The sequence below is a fragment of the Stenella coeruleoalba genome, assembly GCF_951394435.1.
Source record: "Stenella coeruleoalba genome assembly, chromosome: 17".
Taxonomy (NCBI): Eukaryota; Metazoa; Chordata; class Mammalia; order Artiodactyla; family Delphinidae; genus Stenella; species Stenella coeruleoalba.
In genome coordinates, this window is record NC_137163.1 from 1,357,973 (window position 1) to 1,367,860 (window position 9,888).

Below are 9,888 nucleotides of genomic sequence, written 5' to 3' on the forward strand. Positions count from 1 at the left end.
TAAACGGAAGGGCTGAGGGCTGAGGGCAGACGCCCCCTCGAGCGGCCTCGGCGCTCCCGTCGGCGTGTGCCGCTCGCGGCCGCCAGGGGACGGCGCCTCGCCGGCTAACTCAGAGTCTCGGGCACCTAGAGCACCCCTCCTCCTGCACTTTCCACTCCGACCTTAAATGCTTGCCTTCCCAGGACTTCATCGTGTCACTCAGATTTCTCCAGGGAGCCGTCCTCCCAGAATGCACCCTCTGCTGAGGTTATTAACCTTCCATTCAAGGGGTCCCAGAAAGCACCCATGGGTGGGGCTCAGAGAGGGGAGGTCCAGCTGTGCTGTGGCTCCGTCACCAGCCCTGGGGATGGTCTGGTGCCCGCACCTCCCACCCCACCGCCAACGGCACCGGACCGAGGGGAGCCCGGCAGGGGACCAGAGGAACTCTGAAAGCTCCGGCAGGGCAAACCCAGGCCGGGCCATGAGGTAGCCTTTGCGAGGGGCCCCCGCCAGCAGGTTGGGTCCTGGGTCACAGGAGGGCAGGAGCGGGGCAATGAAGGTGGTGCTAAGGACTGGGGAGGAGGGGGCCCCGGGCCTGGGCCATGGGCACCACAGGAGTGTTGTGGGAGAGGGCACACCCTGGGCAGGACTCCCCTCGTCCCGGAGGCCAGCTGGTCAGGCGGCAGACCGAGCAGCTTGGGAGGGGCAGGCGAGGGGGCAGGGGCCGGACCGGACGGAGCTGAATTTGCCTACAGAGAAACGGCAGGCATCACTCCGGCCCCTGCGCACTGAGACTAGAAAGCCCAGACTCCCGGCCAAAGTGTGCCCGGGCCAGACAGTGCTGCGCCTGGCACCTCCGTGCAGCCCGGGCAGATGCCAGTGGAAGCGAGAGTCCGGGCAGAGCCCGAGGAAAGCTTTCCTTTCCCTCCCCTCTGCCGCTTCGTTCCCCTTCCGGCCCTCTCCTGGGGGTTTCCCCCCTCCCTCCTCCCTCCCCCTCCCCCTCCCACCCCCCTCCCTCCCCCCTCCCCCCTCCCCCCTCCCTCCCCTCCCTCAGGCTGTAGGAAATGGAAACTCAGAGCCCTCCCTCCCTCCTCCCCTCCCTCCCCTCCCTCAGGCTGTAGGAAATGGAAACTCAGAGCCCTGGGCTCCTCCCCCGCTCAGCCCCACCCAGCCTCCCTCTGCTCTCGCACAGCCTGTGCCTTCCAGCCTCCCCCCACCCCAGGGAGGGAAGCGCAGCCGCCCCTAGGAGGCCCAGCTGCTTCTGAACCCAGCCCTCAAGGGACTTAGCCCTGCCACCCGGAGCAGAGGAAATGCTGGGCACGCCCAGGGTCATAGACGCAGGAGGACAAGTGGCTTCAACCCTCTGAGCCCTGGTTTTCACTTCTGAAACCTGGTGGTAACCACATCCATCTCTCATTGTAGTTGTGGGAAGAGTATAACAGATCAACATCACCTGCAAAATAGTCAGTACACAGAGATGGAAGCTGAGGTCAGCATTAGCGGGAACAGAGCATTTGTTACATACCTGTCCTGCCACTGCCCCCCGCCCCCCGCCCCCTGGCTCCCAGTGTCCCCAGAGTCAAATGCAAACTCCCAACTGTGATGGTCAAGTCCACCTGTGCATCTTCCTCTGGCCTGGCCCCGCTGAAACGACAGAACGCGTTTTGGTACTCAATAGAGCATAGGTTCTTCAGTGCAGAAAGAATTCAGCAAGAGGCAGTGACAGGTAAGGAAAAGGTTTATCAGTGTAGGGTGCTTGTGAGAGATGCAAGCGGGCGGCAAGGGAGCACCGTGATGAAAGCTGGGCGGGCTACATTTTTATAATGTAGAAGAAGTGAGGGGAAGACCACTTCTTCCTCATTCTTGAGTAGATGTCAAACTTCCATCATCAGCTCCTCCTCCATGTCAGGCAGGGAAGTTTCCTTGTCCCTACACGGTCAAGCCAGGGCTGTCGTGGTGCTACGGAAGTGGGCAGAAAGGTGGTAACGTGCACTGAACCGCGGTACATCATCTCAGGTGTCAGTAGAACGCCACCTTTCCCTATATTTTTGTCTTTAGCGTGCGCAGAGGAGCACGTTCTAGGAATCATTACCTTACTGACCTCACTGGGCAGGATGTGGGTCTCGCTCCACCATTGTTTTGGGGCATGTCTTGTGCTTCTGTTGCATGGTTTTGTTGCTAGGCAAGCCTGCTTTCTTGCGTGATCATTAACTTACAGGGGTCTCCCATACTCCTTTCTTTACTTATGATCCCTTAGTGGGAGTAACTATTTAATCGCCTACTTTGTCCCTTCACTCTCTCCCTATCACCACCACTGCCCCACCCTGCTGGTCTCAGTCCTTTTAGCAAAGTTGCTTGTGATTTGTTTTGAGTGAACAACACAGTGGACGCATTCTATGCGGGGACTGTCAACAATAAACAAAGCAAACAAAATGCACAACGTGAAAGCAGGTGTTACCTGAACACTGGGCTCACCTCTTGGTAGGTGTGGAGCCAGAAGCCACAACCATTTGCCAAAGAGCAGAAGGAAGCATGTATTACGGGCAGCAAGTAAGGAGAACACCAGGGATCTTACCCAAAGCAGAGTCTCCCCAGCAGCGACACTGGGGAAGTTTTAAGCTAAGGGTACGTGCATATTCATGAAGCGGTTTGAGCAGAGGATTATTCAGTATAGAATTGGGGCAAAGGTTGACAGAGTCCAGGCTTGGGTTGACTGAAGTCAGAAGGGACATCACCCACCACCTGGGTGGGGGCCTTAGTTCCTTACAGAACTCAAAGGTATATTGTGTATATCCCTCGAGGAGGAACTAGTACTCCGCTGCATCACTGCACTATTGTTGGACTGCTCTTCCTCTGTTCCTGTATTCTTTTGTTCCCCTAAGATCACTGATCACAGAGACCTGTTCAAGGGCAAGCACTGCAGCCAGGCTTAGATCACAAAATGGCTTAGGCCAAAATGGCTTCTCTTATGTCAAGAAAGCCATTCCTGGTTCTTTCTCTGGGGACCCCCTAACCTATCTGCTTACACAGTTTCAGTTTTTTGCAGGGACTGTACTGAGGACTCTAGCCTGGGAGACAGCCTCTCAGTAGCTCCAGAGAGGTAGGGGAGCCAGTATATATATGAATTTTTTGATTGGGAAATACAGGTGTCAAGCATACCTCTTGGTAAAAGATTACTACATATCACAAAAGACAGACATCTCAAGTTAATGATTTTAGTGCTTTTCTATGTATGGGAAGATGCAAGAATCCGGGGTCATTGAAATTCTCCCTTAGATCCACATCTTAACACAGCCTGCTTCCTCCTGTTTTTCCCTATCATGAATTCGCCTCAGGGCACACTGCTGGTGGGCGACTGCAGTGGGTTGCAGTTTAATCCTCGTGGAACTGGAACGGTGGGCAGCATTTTTGTTTTTTGGTTTTTTTTGGCTTCGCCACACAGCAGACTAGGGATTGAATCCATGCCCCCTGCGGTGGAAGCGCAGATTCCTAACCACTGGACCGCCAGGGAAGTCCCTGAACTTCAGAGGTAACCAGCATTCCTGGGGGACATGCTGATTTCATCCCCTTGAATTCTTTTTCTTGCTTTGGTTTTTCATGCTGGTCTGATCCACTCAAGTGCATCTCACCATTTCTACCACCCCGTGAGTCTCAACCAGATGCTGTGATGTGCTTCTGGACCCTTCCATGAGATGTTGGCTGGGCCTGGGTCTCCTTCCCCTTGTCGTCCTGATTTCCTGGGGCAGACCGCTCCTCCCGTCCCTCGAGCTCTATCATCGCATTGGCGCTCAACCCCAAGTGCTGGCTGGCATCCCCCTTGGTGGCAATGACGCCGAGGATGCTGCATTCATGTGTGTCACAGGGCCCATTCCGTGCAGAGCTGCTCACCTGCTCCTGTGACCCGGGCCCGGGATATGGGCCACAACCCGAGCCCTCGCAGGGACCACTGTCCCGCCCTGCTGCACAGTGATGCTTGGAGCCTGGACCCAGGCACGTCAGAGCTTCTGGCCAGCCTGGACCCAGCCCTGCTGTGTTCCCTCCCACCACCCAGGAGACACGACAGCGTCCTGAAGGATAAACGTATCTCTCTGCAAGGCGCCCAGCTGCAGCCCTTGGTTCATTGCTCCTCGGCCACCAGCCCAATCAAAGAATCCCCTTGGCTTAGAACCCAGACACTCCCCCAGTGCAGACGCTGGGAACCCCTGGCCTAGCCACAGACCACAGCTGGGCTTGCCGGGAGAGTAGGCGTGTAGCAGCACCCCTGCCCTCCAGCCAGGGTCCAGGCCTTCTCCAGGGGAGTCCCCCCCAACTCCTCCCATAGGCCCTTGGGATGGACATCTCACTCACCCACTTACTGAGCTCCTGCCCCCCTTCCCCACCATGCTCTGTGTCCTCCTCAGCCTGACTGGCCCAGGTACCCCGTACCCAAGTCCCGGAACCCCGGTTGGGGGTGTCCCCTCCCCTCCCCTCCCGCCCAACCCCGTCCCTCCCTCTGTAGGGTCCTGCCTTCCACCCAGAAGCAGGCTGACCTCTGCTAGTTTCTCTGTCCAGTCCAGTCCTGTCCGGAGGATAAACTTCCCAACCCTGCCCGGCCGAGGGCAGCTAGCTGTGGTCTCCAGCGACCCCCTTCCTCACTGCCTCCCTGTGGGCCTCAGGGTGGGGCCCGATCGCAGGGGACCCTCAGACCCTCTACACCTGCGGCTCTGCATCTCTGCTGCCCCCTCCCCCTCAGTAGGACCCTGATGGAAGCGACAGTCTCAGGCTGTGGGCCACACCTACAGCAGGAAAGGGTGGGAACATCTGTTTATTTGAGGCACCAAAGCAGCAGGAGGGCTCCAGTGAGGCGGTGCAGGGAGGGGGCCCGAGAGCTGGATTTCGGGCTGGGAGCAGATTCCTGGGTCAGCAGCCTAGACCTGGGGACAGCAGAAGGCCTGTCTTCCTAAAGGCTGCCCTCGAAGTGAGTGAAATGAGGTGTGCAGAGATGCCAGGGGAAAGGGGCTCTGTGCTGGCGCTCGGGGCTGGGCTCCTGAGGCTTTACTCCCATCCTTCCCCCACACAGGCCGAGACCTGGCCACACGCTCACCCGTGCCCGGCAGGGCACACGAACCAGCGCCTGTCCACACAGCACATCTTCCGCACTGCGGGCCGACAGGGGCAGGCCTGGGATCAGGTGCCCCTCCCAGCATGTCCCTGGGACGTGGTTCTGACTCTGGGGCCCTCAGGCTCCGTTCCCAGGTTCCCCCTGGAAGGCTGACCGGGAAGAAGGGTAGCCGGCAGGTGTGTGGGTGCAGAGGGCAGGCCTGCCTGTGGGGACCCAGGGCCTAGAGGGTGGGCTCTGCAGGGTGAGGAGTCTAGGGGAGGAGGCTTCGAGATCCTCTTGGGTCTGGGAGGAGCTGGACTTTCCTTCCTTCCTGAGCTTTGGGAGTCTGGGCCGGGCACAGGGTCCCGGGGGTCAGGGGCCAAATCGCAGCAGAGCCGACAGCAGGCTGAGCAGGAGCCCGAGGCCCAGCACAGCGGCGCTGGCCCGCAGCCCGCCGTCGGCCGCACTCAAGTTGCACAGGAAGCTCTGGCAGCAGTGGGTGCCCACGGACGCCACACCGAGATTGACGCTCTGGATGGGGCAGATCGGGGAGCAGCCCTTGTTCAGGGTGTAGCCAAAGTCCACCACGTTCCCTGCACAGGAAAACGACGTTGTGAGTGGAGGGGCTGAGAGGCCAGGGCTGGGGTGGGGGAAGCCTAGCTGCGCTCACCGATGCCAGCGGATGCAGAGATGGTCACACAGTAGTTGTCTGTATCGGAGCAGACGGTGGGCTTCAGGCAGTACCAGTTGCTGTTTTCATTCACACAAGAGAAGCACACCAGGGAGTGGACTGCAGAAGGAGGGATGCCTGTCTCATGCCCAGGAGTCTTCCTGTGTCCCCTCCCAGCCCGGACCCAGAGGCATGAGGACACCCCATCTTGTGCAGGCACTGACTGGCAACTATGGTAGCCCGGGCCCGGGCTGGAGACCCAGGAGACAATGACACCAGACCCTGGCTCTGGAGGAGCCCCAGTGATGCCCCAAGTGTCCAGGCAGGGCTGAGGCTGCCAGTGGGGGCGGGGGTAGGAGGGACCGCGTCGCCGTGGGAGAGGAGCCTATTAGGTGGCACAGAGTAGGTGACATGGGCACCGCTCAGGAGAGAAAGGGGAGAGGGAGTCCAGGAGGAGGACACAGCCCGCTCAGAGGCCTGGGGCCCCGGGGCACCTCACCTTGCTCCACACCCAGGAGGGCAGCCAGCAGCACCGGCAGGAAGACCTTCATTCTGGAGGGGACTGGCGTCCCGGCTGGGGTCTCACGAAGCCAAAGAAGTCAGCCCTGCGCTAAAGAGACAGCTTGCTGGAGGGCGGGGCTCACGCCCCTCGCGCAGGGCCCTGGGGCAGGGCAGCGGCTTGCTCTTCCCAATGGGGTCAGGGACACTGGCCCTGGGGGCAGCCTGGTGTTCCCACTTCGTAGATGGGGGAGCTGCCAGCTTCCAGCAGCAGGGCCAGAGCACAGACGGTCTTTCTGCTCCACTCCCAACCTGCCCCTCACTCAGTGCAGACTCCCAGCTGAGGCCCTTCCCCAAGTCTGTAGCACTTGCTGCTTGGGGGGAAGGAACTCATTAAGGTTCTCAGAATCACCCAGAAAGGGAGGTCAAGGGAGTGGCCCCTGCCCACGGCCCGGGGCGTGTGGATGAGATAGGCTGGGACCTGGGATCCTCTATTAGAGTGCTTGCACCTGGACAAACGTCCCCTAGAGCAACAAGATACAAAGAAACTATAAGTGACTAAAAACAACTGCGCCCACGCACCGCGGGGCAACAGGGTACAAGAAGCCACAAACTGCATTTTTGAGGTGCTGCACATCATCCCTGCCCGGTACCCCGAGGGAGGGGACAGGCCACCTAAGCTGTGCTCCTGCCTGACCCACAGATCCGCCCCGTTGTCACCCCATTTAAGGACTCAAGTAGCCCCTCTCGGGAGCTGCTGTTTTCGCTTCCTTGCGCTGCAGCTCGAGCCCCAGTAAAGCCTTGCCTGGAATTCTCGTCTGGCCTCTTAGCAATTTCTCGAGTCCAAGGGCCCTGGGGGGGGGGATGGCGACCAGTAATATTATATGACCTGCGTCCAGAACTTTCCAGGGGCCAGCTCTGTGCCTCACATGGGGCATGAGGCATATCTAGCTGAGTATCCACCTGGGCAGCTTCTGTGCTGGGGGAGGGGCGAGGGGCTCTCCCATTCTGTGTTATTTAACGCTGAAGACGATGACCCCACACGTATCTGCTACTCCCCCCCACCTTCATGGCTGGGGGAGGCTCAGGGAGCCCCAGCAGTGTGCCACCAGTCACCCCAGCGGGAACAGGCACAGGCTCTGGCAGGTGGCTGTGAGTCCCTGGGGGCTGTCGTGCACCAGGAGCCTCCCTTGGGCATAGGCCTTGGCAGTGGATGGAGGAAGCACTTCGAATGCGACCAGCTGGGGTTCTGGTTCTCTGCTTTGCAGGAGGCACAGTGTGGGAGGAGCAGTCTGGTACCTTCTGCTGGGGACGGCCGTGGGCGGGCGGGGGAAGGGCTAGTCCCCAGGCACCGGGAGGAAGGAGAAAGCCAGGGAGAGCACAGATTTTGGGAGGGGCTGGCAGAGACCCTGAGAATGGGCTTCAGGTCTGGGCAGGGGCTGATGTCTTGGGGTTGGCAGCAGGAGCTGCAGACGTCCAAGAACAGCGCCGAGCCCAGTGGGGGCCTCTTCCAGGGTCCCGGCAGTTAGGGAGGAAGGAGCCTCGGTTTCCTCCTCCACAAAGTGAAGTTCCGGCGGGAGGAGCCCTGAGCTGTCCTGAAGGAAGCTCTGGGGCTCACCTCCGCGGTCACAGTCAGCATCCCCACCCTGCTGCCAGGCACCCAACAAGTGCGCCCTGCTGGGCTGAGTCGGCACTGGATACTAACGTGTCCACATTAGTAGGGCCAGGCGGAAGGGAACCCGTGGGTTTGCGGGCAGGGCCATTCGGGACCCTGACTGTGCACTCTTCCCCCAGGCTCACAGGGCTGATGTCCGGGAGAGCCTGGCATTCAGTGACGCTGGGCCAGCAAGAGAGGTAGGAGCACGTCCTGGACCCCAGGGATGGAAGGGGCCTGGTGGCCCAGCGCAGGGGGCTGGGCTCCTAGGCACCTCATATCCTTGCGTAATCTATGCCAAACAAGGTGCTTTCACCTCTTCCCAAGGCAGGCTCCCGTCCCCATGGTGACCCACCAGGGCATTTAACTCTCTCCTTCCTGCCAGCGCGCCAAGATCCCAGCCCCTTCAAGTCAGGAAGGCTGGCCCTTCCCCAGTCCCCATGTGAGGGGTCAGGGAATGGGCCCTAGAGTTGGGCGATGGGGCCCCGGCGCCTGCGCAGCCCTTGGCTACCCAGCCCGGGAGGGCGCCCGGCTGCAGTCTCCGCCCGCTCCCGCCCTCGTCCTTTGGAAATACTGGAGAGGGCCGGGAGGCTGGGGGGCTGGGAGTGGAGGCGAGGCGCCCAGGGGCCGGGGCCGCTCGCAACCCCGACCCCCAGCCTCCCGCAGGCCTCTCCCGCCTCCCTGGCGCCCCGCTCGCCCGCTCCCCCTCCTCGCTGGGCAGGGCCCCGTCCCCGCGCCCCCGCCCGCCCGGCCCGGGCCCTCACTCACCGCCGGCGGACGCAGGTCCCCGGCCCGGCCGCGCAGTCAAGTCTGCCCCCGAGCCCGAGCCCGTGGCAGCCCGCTCTCCCCGGCGGCCAGGCAGCGCGCGAGCGCAGTGGGCGTGCGGGAGGCGGGACTTGGCGCCCAGGCCCCGCCCACCAGCCCCTCACCCCTGCGCAGGGCCCGTCGCAGCCGGTCCGACTGGTCCGCTTGGGCGGGGACGTATTGCGACAGCCCGGCCTGGCTGGGCAGGGGTGGGGGAGGCCCCCAAGTGGCCGGACACTTTTGAGGTGGAGCTCGGGGGAGGGGATGCGTCCGAGGAGGCCGAGGGGGCAGTACTCGGAACCCCTTCTGCAGAGTGGGATGGGGTCTGCGAAGAGGCCTTCAGCACGCCACGCCCGAGCCAGGTGACAGGACGAGGGTGAGAGGGTGGAGGAGGGGGCTTCCGGGGCAGTGATTGCGGGCCACAGTGCCGCCCAGCAGGAGATCCGGGCCGCACCAGCGTCGTGACCCTCAGCCCAGGAGAACTCAAGAGCCCCCTGGGTGCTCCCCTGCAGACGGGGCTGGGTGCAGGGCGCGTCATCACAAAGCCAGCCTGATATGACCCTCTCAGCGCGGAACCTAGCGGCCCCTGTTAGAGTGAAGCGGGCTGTCCTTAGTCTGACGCCAGCCAGTGCGTTTCCTGTGTTCTGTCTCCAGGTGCCATTAATTGCCTTTCAGCCAACGTTCACAGAGCACCCACTGTGTGCGGCCCTGCGTCCCCCACTCCGGGCTTGTGAGCTAGGCTCAGGGGCCAGGCTCTGCAGCACCCCAGGCCTTGCTCCTGCTTCTCCCTGGCGGGAATGGAAGAGCCTCGTAGCCTGCGGGAGCTGGGGGTGCCAAGGCCTGCCCGTGGGCGGGGGCTGCCAGGCAGAGCGCCCTTCCTGTACGTGTCACCGTCTGCTGGTTCCCTTCTCTTCGTGCAGAGTCCTCTCAGCGCCTGATGGGTCCCTGCGGATTCACACTTCTTACTTTCACAGCACATTTCCTGTTGGAGCTGTTTTTTGCACCTAACCTTTTCTTGCAGCCTTTCTGGGTGGCATCTGCTGGTGGCATCTGCGGTGACAGTGGGGGAGGGCCCCAGGAGAAGTGGCCTCTTAACTGTACAAGGGAGAGGGACTGAGGTAGGATGGCGGGTGGCCAGGATGGAGCAGGGTGGGAAGAGGGATCCTGTAACAGGAGACCAGTCCCATGGGCAAGGTAGGGGTA

General features: G+C 61.3%; 1 protein-coding gene across 2 annotated transcripts; it reads right to left on the reverse strand.

The window, feature by feature from the left end:
* Window positions 1-4,748: 4,748 nt before the first annotated feature.
* LY6E (lymphocyte antigen 6 family member E) lies at window positions 4,749-8,861 on the reverse strand. 2 transcript variants are annotated; one of them, XM_079902174.1, is made up of 4 exons: window positions 8,650-8,861; window positions 6,229-6,334; window positions 5,730-5,849; window positions 4,749-5,652 (listed from the first exon to the last, which is right to left on the reverse strand). In XM_079902174.1, the coding sequence occupies exons 2-4, from the start codon at window positions 6,278-6,280 to the stop codon at window positions 5,432-5,434; spliced, it is 393 nt and encodes a 130-aa protein (XP_079758300.1). In that variant the 5' UTR covers window positions 6,281-6,334; window positions 8,650-8,861; the 3' UTR covers window positions 4,749-5,431. The 2 variants fall into 2 exon arrangements, with proteins under 2 accessions (XP_079758300.1, XP_079758299.1); XM_079902173.1 differs by having other exon boundaries at window positions 6,229-6,339; window positions 8,650-8,860.
* Window positions 8,862-9,888: the final 1,027 nt, after the last annotated feature.

Bases quoted from the DNA above. Each gene is read 5' to 3' on its own strand.
- LY6E (XM_079902174.1), bottom strand. From the start codon at position 6,280: ATGAAGGTCTTCCTGCCGGTGCTGCTGGCTGCCCTCCTGGGTGTGGAG. The intron at 5,850-6,228 runs GTGAGGTGCCCC...CTCCTTCTGCAG, and splicing joins CCTCCTGGGTGTGGAGCAAG to TCCACTCCCTGGTGTGCTTC. The intron at 5,653-5,729 runs GTGAGCGCAGCT...TTTCCTGTGCAG, and splicing joins CTCTGCATCCGCTGGCATCG to GGAACGTGGTGGACTTTGGC.